At 42.8% G+C, this 15,408-nt stretch overlaps 2 protein-coding genes across 2 annotated transcripts in view; one reads left to right on the plus strand and one right to left on the minus strand.

The window, feature by feature from the left end:
• lrpap1 (low density lipoprotein receptor-related protein associated protein 1) overlaps nucleotides 1-9,595 on the minus strand; it is a 108,047-nt gene extending 98,452 nt beyond the window's left edge. Inside the window, exons 1-2 of the mRNA XM_086142420.1 lie at nucleotides 9,523-9,595; nucleotides 4,179-4,268 (exon numbers count right to left, since the gene is read on the minus strand). The gene's annotated coding sequence lies outside the window, so the exon portion shown is untranslated. The remainder of the gene's footprint in view (nucleotides 1-4,178; nucleotides 4,269-9,522) is intronic.
• Nucleotides 9,596-9,992: 397 nt separating this feature from the next.
• On the plus strand, nucleotides 9,993-14,127 carry adra2c (adrenoceptor alpha 2C). Its single transcript, XM_086142615.1, has one exon. It carries the CDS (start codon nucleotides 10,179-10,181, stop codon nucleotides 11,508-11,510), a length of 1,332 nt encoding a protein of 443 aa, XP_085998741.1. The 5' UTR covers nucleotides 9,993-10,178; the 3' UTR covers nucleotides 11,511-14,127.
• Nucleotides 14,128-15,408: the final 1,281 nt, after the last annotated feature.

Consider the following 15,408-nt stretch of genomic DNA (forward strand, 5'->3'; position numbering starts at 1 on the left):
TCATGCTCCTCTAAGGTGGTAAATGGTACAACGTACTGGACTACTGAGTGATGGGTTTCGCTTTCATCCCGCTGCACTGTCGTTGTGTACTAATTCCAAGTCAACACAATAACACCGGCTAATAAAATGTCCATCCCGTCTGCAGTAGATCTTCAAAGGATCTCTTCTCTGTAAGCCGAGCAGGTTTCTTCAGAAAAAAAAGATGCTTTTCTCTCTGTTTTTTTTTTTTTTTTTTTCATTGTCCTATTTTTACAGAGGTTTGCCTGTGACTGACAGACGACGGGTCCAGGTTAAACCCTGAGTCCGCGGGGATTGGCTACAATCCTCTTGTGACCCGGAGTGCCGGAAAAGTGGTACAGATAATGGATGAATGAATGAATAAATGAATAAATGAACGAAGCGGTCTATCGAACCAGACAAAACGTTCGATGGCAGAATGGCGGTCTTACATTGATCATTTGCTCAACAAACCAAAACATGTTGTCAATAAATACTGTCCCACAAAATGCTCACAGTAAGTCTTTTTTTTTTTTGTAACCGAAAGCATCTGTTACAAAGTTCACGCCACATCTGCGGGGATCTTTTTCACACTGTTACCAAACACTGATATTGCTTTCTCACAAACATTAACCACCACAGGCAATATCCAGGAGAGTAGCTGTACTGAAAAGACGACGCTGTGTTTTACCATTGCAAGCCAACTGCAAATACAAACCACCTCGCCTTTTCCCCCCTGGTGTGTGTTACACTCGATAATACGGATGAAAATAGCAAACAGAAGGCAGCGCCAAAGCTCAAAGAAAGGTCAAAGTGGGTCAGTCTTTCAAACAAAACCTCTACTACCTTAATTTAAGACACTGATTATATTAACAAAGGGATAAAGAGTTGCAGGAGATCTAGACTTAGGCTATCAGATTGCAAATCAGGAAGAAATAACCACGCCTGACCAGTTGTTGTTGGCTAAATACCAGCAGGGCTGTAGAATCAATCGGCCGGGAGGGGGGCAAACGCCAATTGAACGCTTTTCCACTGAGATTAAAAGCCAGATAAAAGCAGGTGTTTGTTGGTTTCTTTCTTTTGTTTTTTTTTTGTTTGTTTTTTCAGACCAATGCATCAAAACATTCGGTCTCCCCGAAAGCTAAAAGAAGCAAATTTTAACTTCGCAAGACCATTGATATTACATGTTTGCTCACTAATGTACTGGTTTCAGTCATTCTTTTATCATCCTTTTATTCAACATGTGCCATGCAAGTGTAACTGATATCATCAGGTATTTAAAAAAGTCCTGAGCAAAATCACAGCTACACAGTCTCTCTAAAAAAGACCAAAAAAAAACAACAACCAGAAATTCTAAGTCATAATAGTCACAACAGTCTGTGAAAATGCAGTCTGAAAAATCTCAGACACTTAAAGTGCACACTAGTTTTCAATCAAGTGGAAATTCAGTTATGATTTTTCAAGACTTTCATTAAGCTTAAGCAGAACCAAGTAAAAAAAAAAGACATGTCTCTGTTTGGCCTAAATATAGCGTTATAATATTTCTTCTAATTAGTATTTAATGATATCTCCAGTAGCTGACCCAGCTCTTTTTATACAGATTTTTAACCACTTTAAGACATAAAATTGACAAAATAATGAGCCGAAATGATTAGCGATGAATCTCATTGAGCATGAAGTCAAGATGTGAGCTCGACTGCAAGTGAACTCTGCTACGCTCGCTTCTGTGTCCAGGAATTTCTGCATGTCCTTGCCTTTTTAGCTAGATATTTTTGACGTCATTTGTTGTGTGAAGCTCTTCTATGCATTCCCTTCTCTTTGAGCAGCAGTTGTTATTATCACACCAAAGTTACACTATCGAGAGAAACCTGTATTCTCGCTGCGGTGGTGTTATAAGCTGGTGGCAACAGAGCATTTTTACACGACACAATAAAGAATATTCATGTCCAAGTCGTTGCCAAAGGAAAAAAAAACAAACTATTCAATGCTTCATCAGATCACTGATAAACCTACTGACTCTCATTGAAACAATAAACTGCTACAGGAAAAAGGAGAAACAGAATTATAAAGGGAAAAAAGTAATTAGTACAGACAGTAATTTATGGCAACGCCAGCTACAGAGTTGAAAACACAACTAATGCGCATATAAACGGAGGGTTTTGTCAGCAAAGCTACATTATAAACAGTGTGCTTCCTCTGCAAAATCTGTAGTACCTCTTTTTTATCTACACTTTAATACCTCGCTTGGAATACATAGACGCAAGGAAACACGAGGCGCTGGTATCAAGAGGAGCGCAATATCGCTTCCACGTTCTATTCTGTATCTATAATAGTGCTACGTTGGTTATTGGATCAAATTAAAAATCAAATCATTGTCTGCTTTCCACAAGACCCAAATTTGAAATCACATTGCGGGCATACGTGTTGGCTGTTGATAATCGCTGCCGTTCGAAAATGATAAAATGAAATCTCCTTCTTGCAGGTAGAAAAAAGTGCCCGGCAAATTGTTCGGATGGCTGAACGTGAAAACAAAGTGTGATCGGAAATGGGAGCGGCGGAGTGGAAGGGATTACAGCTGCTTGAGATAAACTACTAAACGGCACCGGGAAGAAACGTGAGAAAGAGAACAATTTAGGGATATAAAAAAAGCAAACAAACAAACAAATAGGTTCCCTTATCATTCACCACCCTCGCATTTAATCAGTCCAATCAATTCTCCTTGTGGTATTTTTAAAAGCTGGGTGTAACGTATAACAATAACGCAACGCCCTAAGATTCCAAACATGGCAATACATACTCAAAAGAGTGACAGAAGATGAAGCTAATGGGAATTTTTATTGACAGAGGCAATTTAACCCTCATACGTCTCGCTCCGTGGCATCACTGAGCTGCACAGTGCCAACGCACGCGTGCACAAACCAAATCGCGCCATCCATTATTCACAGCCGAGGTCAGCAGGTACGATCGGGCGGAGGGTCTGAGGTTTTCGCCGCTTCAGCTGAGAAATTGGACTGACAACACAAAGGCAGAGTCCGTATTCAACTTAGCTTGCATGTTACCGCCGGTCCTCTGTCGTGCTGACTTGAGGCTTTGCAGATGACGCTGCGCAGAGGGGGAGCATTTTGCAAACTTAAAGAGGATGCGGCTGCTTTGATTTAGAGATTGAATAAGAGATGTTTCCTCTGAGATTGAGATAAAGGTGAGGTTATAGGCAAACACTTCAAAATGTACACATCTAGCGGAAAAAAACAAACAAACTCCAAATCCCCATCTTAAACACTCTTATAGCTTAAGCAGATGAAGTTAAGGAAATCTGAACTTGAGAGGAAGCGATGAGTGTGTCCAGATAATTTGAATTTGTCAAGCTCACATCAAATATAAGGAGAAAAAAAAAAGAAAGAAAGCAAAAACAGTGAAAACAGAAATAACTGGATGATGACTCTATTCACTATTCCTTCCTCTGCTGTTCACGGCCAGCCAAAAATGTGATGTTTGTTCTATTTATCCTGGACTGACCTGGCAAAATGAGGTCATGCTATTATCGAGACAAAACAAGATACTAAAGATGCTGATCCGAGTCCAGTCACCTGTACGAAGAATAGAGGTTTCCCTTTAGTAATCTGTCATTATGCACGCTTTTATTGCTCTTATTTTTGCACGCTGGCACATCAAGACTTCTAGAAGACAACATTACATCAATAATCTGTGACACGTGTTAGTCGCTTAATTGATACAGATTTTGTATTGTTCGGTTGTTTCCCATGAATTCATGTGGATTTATTGAACATCTGTTCAAAGTTGTAAGCAAACGCACCCCTGCACTCCAGCTGGTGACGAGTATCAAAACTGTGACGGTAAAACAACAATCCCTCGCATGCAATGAGAGGATGTAATGATGCTGCAAGGAAAGGCAGACGGATGTGTTTTTCAGAGGTGCGTCAGGTCGGCATCCATCTAGTGCAACATCTTCCTATCATATCCCTATTTTTCAACGCCGATTTAGTTATTTTGATTGGCTGAGTCGATTGCATTCTCAGTCAAACTGAAGCAGATCAGCGTTCGATTGTTGTCAAGTCAAGGCCACCCTGTCTTAGCCATCTAGACTCACTTGTAGTGAGAAGACATGGAAATAGGTAGGGTCTACGATTTGCTATGGTGTTATCGTATAAGTTTTTACTTACATAAACCCCAGAGCAGTAAAGATGCAAATTGGTCCGTCCGCTCCTCTCAGTTCAGTTGCTCATGATGTTTTCATTGCAGCCTGGATGATCCTGCAGAACACGGGAAATTAATTTAGAACATACAGCGGATCTTTTTTTTTTTATCGAATTCAACGATTGTCTCAAGAAGAAGAGGAAAGTTATTTATTTAGTTGTAATCAGTTACACATACAGAACGACATCAGTGAAATTTGACCGCTGCATTGAAGCCATCATCAATGAACCATGAGTGGCAGGTGGACACTCATCAGAGCAGTTCGGGGCTCAGTATCCTGCTCAATAATACTTTTACAGGCCAAGAGGAGCTCAAGAATCAAACCATGATCAACTCATCAAAAAAACAAAAAAAAATTTTGTTGTTTCTCAGGCTAGTCTATAATCCTGGTTAGAAATTGCAACAACCTCTTGCATTGCCTTTTGCGTAGACCCGCTACCCCTTTTTGCATTGAAAACAGACATGAATGAAGCTAGTTTCTATTCCAACAGTGGAGTGCAATAATTAATTCCTGTTGCCTATGTGCAAGAACTATATATCTATAACAACTCACAAAAAAAAAAAAAAAAAAATCTTAACATTTCTAGATTGTCCGATGAGAGGCATGCAAAACCCTGAGAAATTATTTACATTTGTTTCTTTTTATATATTACCGACAAAACAACGGTGCCCATACCATGGGTGGCATGGTAGCGCGGTGGTTAGAGCTTCCACCTCAGAGTAAGAAGGTCCTGGGTTAGATTGTGATAAGGATGCTTTTCTGTGTGGTGTTTGCATGTTCTCCTCAAGTCTCTGCGGGTTTCTTCTGGGTTCTGTGGTTTCCTCCCGCAGTTCAAAAGCATGCAGCGGGTCTCTGAATGTGGACCCTGTGATCGAGCGGTAACTTGTGCGGGGCGAAGCCTGCCTCTCGCCCAGTCACTGCTGGTATAGCCTTCGGTCCCCCATGACCCTGCCACGGGATAAGCAATATAGATGCTGAATAAATGAATGGCGAATAAAAAATGATGGATCGGTATGCATGTAAACCAAGAGCCTGAATGTAAAAAATGACAAATAAATCCGTAACTCAGGGCTCACAGGCTTAAGATTAAGTGGCTTTTGTTGTCATGGATACATTTGTGAAATGTGAAAAATGCTCTTGGAAAATAAGGTGGTACTACACTACCTTATAAAATATCTTGTTACTCACGGTAGATAAATAAAAAATAAACTCTCTAGACTGACCCCTCACATACACGGGTACCCTTTGAGTGATTAATTGCGAGTCACTTGTGAAAATGTGATAAATATCTCTAACCTCCGCTGCAAATAGATGGCAAGGATAATCGATACATGATCAATCCTGGAGAGGGATCTTAACAAATCAAACCTCCGCATCTAGTTCTCGGCCTCTGTTCGTCTTTGTCCACGACAGCATTCTTCTTTATCTCCGCCTTCCCTTCAGCCACCCAAACTTTGCCACTGCTCACTCGATTTTTATTTCATTTTATCTTTTTTCAGGTTTCAGCCTATATAGGCTGAGCTCTCCAGCAGTGAATGTACCTGTGATGGGATTATGCTGAGTAGCTGGGCACCTTGGACAAACCCATACATTTGAAAACCACCTTGCAGTTAGACAGTATTTGAGGCAATGGATCAGCCAGGGTCTATATAGAGGAGGTAATGTAATACGAAACAATAATAATAAAAAAAGAAAAACGTAGGGGAGTTTAATTGCAGATGGTGCATTTCGGTGCACCTCCGTGAGAGACTCGGAGCGGACCCTTAGACGCTGCGAGCTGACAAGTTTGGCACTTTTGAGCTTAACACTGGCAATGAGGGGTTGCCTGGAGGTTATTTACAGCTGAATGTTCTTAGCTGGATTATTTAAATGTCTGCATTGGGCAAGTTATCTTCAAGCCTACAGTGGGGGAGCAGTGACTCACAGGATAATGCACCATCAGTTGGATAACCACACATTTATTAAAGTCCACTGCCACATATGATCCATTTACCACTCGGCTGTTGATTCAATTGGCAGACAAAAATTTATGAGAACTTTTGGCAAATCCATCACTCCTGCCTGTCACCAGAATCTGACCTCTCAGTGAATAACACTTCGGAGATGATCATTTTTCACAAGCCAAATGTCAATCTAGCACCACTGATGTAGGCCAGTGTCTGGAGTGGCAAATTTCAACACAAGCCTCCTTTCGCCTTGTGCTCCGACTGCCCGCGGACCTGCCGGTTCGGTCCAGCTGGCACCGAGAAGGACGGTCATGACTTTGCCAGAATGGAGGCTGTGCAGCCGCTCATCTGAAGCAAAGTGGAGCTTATGCTCAGGAAGGCGTCGTTTTCTCAGAACACGTCCAAATAAACTGAAGTTTTACAATGCTGAAATGGAGTCCTAGCGGCAAGCCTCTCCAGACACATTTGCTAATGAAAATCAGCATTCCCGATAGTTTTGGAAATGATTCTGCGGAACACGTCTAAGACATCGGAAATCACCTCGAGGACTCTTTTGATCAACAGGTGTAATGATTTATTATTTTGCCCAATAAACATAACGTTTACCGAAATAAAACCAACATCTGCATATGCAATGCTCTGAAATTAAGTTTCAGAGGTAGTGAGCAGGCATTTGAGTCTGCAACTAACATTCAACGTGATGTTATTGGGTTTGAACCAAAAACCTACCTTTTTAAGTTAGAGCCCTGTCATATAAAATACAGAGCTCGTAACCCTCTGGCTAGTTCTTCCAGAAAATGTCTGAAAACCTTGACAGATGTGTAACTTAACAGAAGACAGGATCAGTTGATGCCACTTATAATAATATGCCATGTTGCAGATATGGATGTACGTTAGCAACAACAACAAAAAACAAGCAAACAAATAAACAAAATCAAAACAGGACTTGCATGTTTTTAACTAATTGCAGTAAGTAATTATACACAAGACAAGGGAAAAACAGCTGTTCCTGTTCTGAGATACAAAGGTAGTGACAGCCTCCCCCGGTTAAATGTTGCCTTGCTACCCCTTTAGGATCTATAGTTGTCTGCCGTAATTGTACCTCTATTTATCTCTGTCGACAGCTTGAACCATTTCTCTGCCGGGGGGGGGGCAACATATGCCCATTAGGCAAATGGGGAAATAAGATGTAGCTGTTATTACCGGTAATAGTTTTTATTTTTAATTATTTTTTTAAAGGCCGTTAATGATTGGTAGGTAAAGAGAAATGGTATGAAGCTTTAGTAGGTGTTTGACCCCTGAGGCTTTTTGACCAGCAGCGCTCCAGATAATACGAGGGGCTGATTGTATGATGATGCAGTGTAATGGTCGTAGGAGTCCCTGTATTGGATTTCAATGGGCCATAAAAGGCCAGTCGTGTTACCTAGTAACGCGACCATCAGGTGTTATTAGGTTTGCGATGCTCTATTAGGTGGACACGGGCTCATAGCTTTCCTCCTTCCTCTTTAATAGAAAGTTCTGGCCATCAGAGTTCCATGACTCCCGCTCTAGTGATTTAAATTAAAGTGCAGAGGCGTCTTATCCAAGGGCCTACTCTCTTTGGAGGTGCAAACAAAGGGGGCCTGTCATAAAAGCGTGCGGCGCGCAAATTTGCTAGACGAGGAAATGGTTCGAAATGATCATTTACAACAAGTCCGAAACAAAAAAAATGGAAAATGTCCAAATTGATTCGAAAAAACCCTAAAGCTGGCTTCCGGCTAACATGGAGAGTCGGTTTATTCCATCAGAGCACAGCACAATGTTGGAAAGAAGAGAAAGGCTCAGTAATAGCTGAGATTGTTCACCGCTGTCCCAATTATATAGACAGAGCTGTGGCCTCGGGACCCGACTTAATGACCATAATAAGGCTTGTCTGTCCCTTCAAAATCAGCTTAGAGTGCATCTACGCTGACCTACAGTATTGTCGTGTGCTCGGTACAATTCAAATAGGCAGTATGAAAGCTAGCAGATTGTTTTAGGGATGGTTCGGGGTGGAGCCGGGCGTCTGGAACCGTCTGCTGTCTACGCATTTGTCCAAGCGGATAAACTACGTCCTCTCCCCCCTCGATTCACCTCGACGTTTTGACGATCAATTTAAACTCGAGCATTTCTCGACGCTGCTTTTTTTTTAATTCATCTCGACAGAGCGGCCTCTGATTGATGACAGGTACTTAGCGAAAAGTCCGGAAACTTAATACCGGGCTACGTTCGTTCGGGCGGTAACCACCTCCCGGAATAGGGAGAGAGAGTTTCCGCATAGCAGGAAGAACTTTTCACAAACTTGTTTTTTTTTTCTTTTGCCCAGGATTGAAACAGGGGTGGTGAGGTTTGAATTAATCAGAGTAACCTTTGTGGAGTGCTGCTGCAGCACTTTTTTTTGGGGGGGGGGGGGGGACCGTAAGGAAACAAAGATAGAGGTAAGGGTGGAGAAGGAGCTTGCACGTGTCCACGCGTCCTCATGGGGAGGGAATGAAAAGCCCTACAGGCCATCCTGGAATCAGTGTTACACTGAGCCTGTTATTGCCCGAGATAAAATCCACCCAACCATGACTTTTAAATGTATCCTCATCGCAGACGGAGCTGCTCGTAATCTGCATCAACATTCGGCCGCCGTGTTTTCCATCCGCACGACAAAACCCTGCCGCTCCGAACTCCATGTTTCCGATCCCCCTATCAATATATCTGCAATCGTACAAATGTGCGATTAGGAGGGAAGGGAGTTTCCGTCAGAAGCTGGAAACTGCAACCCCAGCCACCCAACTAATAAACAAACAAATAATTTTGAAGTTTAAATCAAATGGATCAAAATTAAAAGAAGCTTATATTTAACGCTTTCTGTGTTTGCTGGTGTTCACCTTCGGGGTTGGCTGTAACAATACTGACCTCCAGCGTGCGCGGAGAAGGACAGAACCCCCCCACCCCCACCCTCACCCCCCACACACACACACCCACCCACCCACACCCCACACACGCATACATACACACACGCACACACTCAGAATTTTGACTCCTTCCAACCAACCCCGCTGACTTACACCGGGTGGGCTCTTAATGCTGAAATAATCCTCCAGTCCACTGCGGCTCCCCTCGGCCACTACGCACGGACAATGCACGCACACACACATGCATGCGCGGCTGCGCGTGGACGTGCACGCACCGGGTATACATTTGCCAAGCGCACCGCCGGCAGGAACCCGGACTGATATTCTAACTGTTCTTAACATTTATCACCCCCGATGGAAAGGCGATTTTCCTAGTTTATCGTCCGTTTTTTGTTTTTTTTTTCCTCCCAAATCTCTCTCCTCTAAAAAATTGCTGACATACCTTTTATCTCGGGCTGGAGAGCCGAATCCTAGTCTTGTTTCTTTTTTTTTTAATTTTTTTTTCCATCTAATATTAATACATACACTTCTTTTTAAATGACACGTGGAGAGTTGGCATATTTATTTTTTTGATTTTACGAACCCTTTCAGCAGAGACGCCGGCGGAGGTGGAGGGCGGGATGCGGGCGCAGGCAGGACGGGAGCGCGGACGCGCCTGAGGACGCATCCCGCACCCAAAACCGCGCCGGGGATCGTCCGCACCTTTTAGGAATAAAGACTTTCAAGTCTCCGTACATTACGACCCCCCCCCCCCCCACACACACACACACACACACACACACCCACCCATCCCCAACCTCCCTCCCTCCTCTCTCTCCATCTCCCTCTCCGTTATCTTGGGCTCTCTCTTTTTTTTCTTTTTTTTTCTTCTTTTTGCCCTTCTAAGAAGAGACTTGCGCGCAGGATGTGGAAGATCGCAGATGAGGAGGAGGAAGAAAAAAATGACATTTCTTTATTTCTATTGTTACATTTCCGCTAAGGTCCTACAAGAGTAGCAATTCTTTTTCGTTATTTACGCGCACTTAGTATCATTTTTTTTTTTTTTTTTTTTTAATTTATTAAAAGTCCGCACCTCGACTAGAAAAGAGACTCAAAAGGATGGATTTTTTTAATTTCTCTTCTTTGGAGGACGGGACACAAGAAGGAAACGTCTCCGCGAATTCCACCTCCCCGAGCCAGTACTCCCAGCTCGCCATCTGGGGTCTGGCTGGACTTGTCAGTTTTCTGATTTTGTTTACAATTGTCGGGAACGTCTTGGTGGTTATCGCGGTTTTGACGAGCAGAGCTCTGAAGCCACCCCAGAATCTCTTCCTCGTCTCCCTGGCGAGTGCGGATATACTAGTGGCGACCCTGGTCATGCCCTTCTCTCTGGCTAATGAACTTATGGGCTACTGGTTTTTTGGCAAAATCTGGTGTGACATCTACTTGGCTCTGGACGTTTTATTCTGCACCTCTTCTATCGTTCACCTCTGCGCCATCAGTTTGGACAGGTACTGGTCGGTGACACAGGCGGTAGAGTACAACTTGAAGAGGACGCCCAGGAGAGTCAAAGGGATGATCGTGGTGGTTTGGCTGATCTCGGCCGTGATCTCTTTCCCGCCGCTGATTTCGATGGACCGCAGCAGCAGCGATACCGACCCCCAGTGCATTCTGAACGACGAGACCTGGTACATCCTCTACTCCAGCATCGGTTCCTTCTTCGCCCCGTGCGTCATCATGATCCTGGTCTACATCCGGATCTACCAAGTGGCCAAGACCAGGACCAGAACGATGTCGGAGAAGAAGAGGGACGTGGATTCCCCGCTGGAGAACGGGATGGACCAGGTAGAGACGGGCAAAGCCGGGTCGGTAAAGTCGAGCAGGGGGGGAAGCGTGAAAGACGCGGAGAACGGTCATTGCAAAGAGCCTTTACCCAACGAGCCGAAACACCCGTCCGCGGACCCCAACGACGACCTGGACGACAGCAGCTCGCTGGACGAGAAACCGAAAAAAAGTTCCTCCTCCTCCAGGAATGACAAGGATTACAAAAAAGACAGGAAGTCCAGCCGCAAAAGCAGCTCCGCCTCTAAACTCTCGAGCCGGAAGTCGTGCGCCAGTTCCAAATCCATGGATCTGTTTTCCTCCCGCCGCAAACGCCAGAGCACGGTTAACCGAAAGAAAGCCTCAGCCGCTCGTGAGAAACGCTTCACCTTCGTCCTCGCCGTAGTCATGGGTGTGTTCGTCGTGTGCTGGTTCCCGTTCTTCTTTTCCTACAGCCTTTACGGAATCTGCCGGGAGTCGTGCAAGATCCCGGAGACCCTGTTTAAGTTCTTTTTCTGGATCGGCTACTGTAACAGCTCGCTGAACCCGGTCATCTACACCATCTTCAACCAAGACTTCCGCAGAGCCTTCCAGAAAATCCTCTCCATGTCGTGGAAACGATCGTTCTGAAGGGGGTCCCCGCGTGACAGGGTACGCCGCCTGGAAGACGCGCATTTAAACGGTCCTAAACCGTAGGATGAAGCGCTCGCTCGCGCGCCTCGCTTTCAGGGATCGCTCCGAAACGAAGGAAGGCTTAACGGCTCAAAGGATTGAACAAGGGTACGGCGAAGGGGTTTAAAATAAAAAAGTGCACTGAACACGTTGACGGATGAGGCCGTTGCTGCTGTAATGTGGGTTTCATCCCGTTCCCTCCCTTCCAATTAACCGATCCTCCCCTTCTTTAGAATACGACAGTCAGACTGGTAGGACTTACTGTGATACATGCACGGCCGCGTGGCCGCACCTTGATGAACTACGCCGGCCGGGAGGAATCTATGGAGACAGCTTATTTATATCGTGACCTCATTCACCGGATGTAACACCGAGGCCTTGACAATCTCCACAGAAGCTCTTGGATTACGTCTCTATCTTTTTATTATGTCGAATTCTCTCGTGGACCAATGGGACGAAGGGGCTCCTTGCTTACTGTTTCAGTAGCAAAACTGTTTTTTGTTTTTCTGTAACACGTAGAAAGACTCATCTCTATAAAAGTCATCCTCGTGCTTCAGCAAACTGTGAGGCGTGGGCAACCATTGGAGCTACAAACACAGTAGCTGAGATGTGTGCTTTTCTTTTTTTTTTTTTTTTCTTTTCTTTTTCTCAGTGAACTCATAAATATGGCTTTGACTAGATAAAGTGGCCTGAACGCGATGCTCGTGTCACAGGCAATTTCTGCTCCGGGGCGTGAGTTTGCATCTCCCTCTCCCTTCTGTGAAAATAGATGGGACGGAGCAGCGCTGCTGCTGAAGATGGACACCTGCTGAGGCTTTTGCCGCGTGTGTGTGTGTGTGTGCGTGCGTGTGTGTGTGTGGATGGATTTTTTTGAAAGGCAACTAAGTGTGTCGTGGAACTGTGCTGTGATCAAGTGAGCTGTAGCCATTAACACATATTATCCCAACTACTGCCACTCATTTTGTATGTTTGCCTGCGTGCGTGTATGTGTGTGTGAGTGTGTGTGTGTGTGTGTGTGTGTGTGTGTGTGTGTGTGTGTGAGTGCAAGCCTGCTCTTTTGGAAAAAAAACGGCTTGATTCTCTCTGGTCAACAGTGTTTCTACTCTCCATTCTAATTTCTGTAACATGTTAGTTTTTTTGGTTGTAACCCCAAAAAACTCAGCCACAGTAAAAACCAAACACCATCAGCTGCTTGCACACAATCGTGCATCCACGCACATTATTGTGATCATGATTAACATCGTAGACGCCGACGTAAGTAACTTAACAGTCGTTATTTTCATCTTCACATCGCAAGTGTTTCTAGCCAGAAGGGCTAATGCTTTTTCCCCTCCTGTAAATACATAAAGACGGTACAGTATTATTGTGTGGTGCCTCATAAATATAAAAAATATATTGTTTGTATAATGACAATGCTTTGATGGAATTTCATGGCACACAAACCTTTGTCCTTTTCTAACATTTTAGAAAAAAAAAAAAAAAAAGATCAGTGTTATCTTCTCTGCTTTGAGCGCATTCGAAACGATCAAAAATAGATGACTTCGGCGGCGTGTGGCGAGAATGCATGGCTGTATTCTTACTTGATGTTTATTCTATACTACATTCAAATCACACGCGCCACAAACGTTCACACTGCCTTGAAATTGGAGTATATGATCAATTGTGGTTTCTCAAGTGCTATCGCTGTGAGGTGGCCTCCTTACATTGTAGTTCAATGGTGAGAAATAATTAGTCGAAGAATATGCTAGATATGGAGCTATCAAAGGGATTTACAGCCGTTTCAATAAATGTGAAGCAGAGGCAAGGCTATGATGTTGATCATTTTAATCTTGGTGAAATAATTAATTTGAAAGTGAGCTTATTTTTGCCCTGCCATCAGTCAAGATGAATGAAAAAAAAAAAAAATTGCTTAGCGCCACATTGGGCTAATAGCTTTTTTTCTCTTGGCAGTTGAGCAGCAACAACAAGTACAAATGACTGGGTTATTCTAAATACTTTATTTTCTCTTCAACGGTAACACAAATCACACAGTCTGTAAATGTTTTATCATTGCATGTAGCTGATGGTTGCTAAGATTAGCCAACATAAGCTAGTGGTCACACCAGACTTAAAATTGGAGTATGTTTAGTGTGCAAGGAAGTGAGGTCAAGCATTTAGTTTTATTGTTTGTTTCTTTTGACCTGTCGGAGAAATGTAACTGATTTTACAACATGTGACAAAAGATGCATATGAACACGTAAGCTGTTGAAACATGTGATCACGTGTAAATATGTATCCATGTGTGAGAGGACAATGGGACTTGAAATAAGAAAAATAGATAGAAATTTGTTTGATTTAAGGGAAAAAAACAGCCTAATGATGCAAGTATGCAAAATGTGGGTTGATATAAAAGAGTCTATGAAATAAGTAATGGAAACCCACAACATTGTTGCCAAGATGATATGTTATCGGTCGAATATTAATGGACTTGAGCCATTTCAAATACTTACTTTGCCATTTATTTTCTTGACAAATTATGGAAGTTTGTTTAGCACCATTTTGTAGTATCTATCAATATGAATAAATACAGTTTGGTGAATTCACTTTCCGTCTGGTTCTTACAGTTCAATCTACAACATGAATGTATAAAGATTTGGACATTATTCAAACCTGGCAGAGGTCTGAATATGTAATTTCTTCTTTTAAACGCTGGATATTCATGTTTCAGGCTCAGACGGGCTATGAGGTGAAATCTCTTATGAAGCATTTGGAATTTAAGTAGCATTTTTATTTCTTGGCTTTAGTACAAAAACTTGGTCAAAGCAAAACTTTGGTGAATGACATTTGCAAATAGGTATATTGAGAGTTTACAACATCTCTTTTATAACTGTGCCTTTTATTTTGACAATCAAGCATCCCTTATCAGCAAGGATAACTATGTCATCCACGGGGAAGAAATTAAAATTTGCTCAGATAATTTCACAATACATGCCAAAAATGTAATGTGTTGTATACCCAATCACCTTCCAATGTAACCTCACATTATACTACATCATCCTGGTGCGACACTGGGACAAAATAAGTCGATCTAGATGTTTGCATTTCCCCACAGAGTGCATTTCCTCTTTATCTGCTATTCTTAATGAGCCATGGACAAGCTCAAGATCAGTATTCTACCTCAGCTCCAGTGCAGTTGTAATACGCAAACTTTGAAAGCCTTGCGTAACGGCTCAGCCCAAACAATGTTAATTATGTAATTGAAGAGCTTGGATGAAATTTAGTAACTACCAGTTGGTAATCTACTTGCGTTCAAAAGGTTTAGAAAATTAGGGGAGAATTGATGAAGTGGCACTTGTGCACTTGGCTGTAAAAATCATTGGGACTCACTCACTAACATCAGCTGTAATTAGAAAAAAGAGAGCTGAAACTATTCCTCCTCCATATGAAAATTAATCTTGGAATTTGATTTTTTTTTTTAAATTAATTTATCTTATTGATACATTAGTGGTGTATTTTCATCACTTTTTACAGCAAAATTTACATATTTATAAAAAAAAAGGTCAAACTTGGTTGATCATAATGAACCCCCCCCCCCCTATATTTTTCCAGGCCACTGTGACAAATTTTTCCTTTGTCAATGAAATCTTCCACTCATTCCCCTGCGCTTGAATCCTCATGAAAATATTTTGTCAGCATATGGCACATTCGCTTGAAATGAAAGATGCATCTAAATAGTGCAAAAGGTGGTTGAGTTCACTGCAAAGTGAACATTATGCAATTTACTTAAAAGGGGAGTATTTATGCCATTATGCCATAGGCACAAAGGTCATGTACCGGGAACGTGTTCTCACGTTAACAGTGATTTTCTTGTTATCAC

The sequence above is a fragment of the Fistularia commersonii genome, chromosome 35, assembly GCF_037954325.1.
Source record: "Fistularia commersonii isolate RoL2024-O1a breed Wild chromosome 35, RoL_Fcom_v1.0, whole genome shotgun sequence".
NCBI lineage: Eukaryota > Metazoa > Chordata > Actinopteri > Syngnathiformes > Fistulariidae > Fistularia > Fistularia commersonii.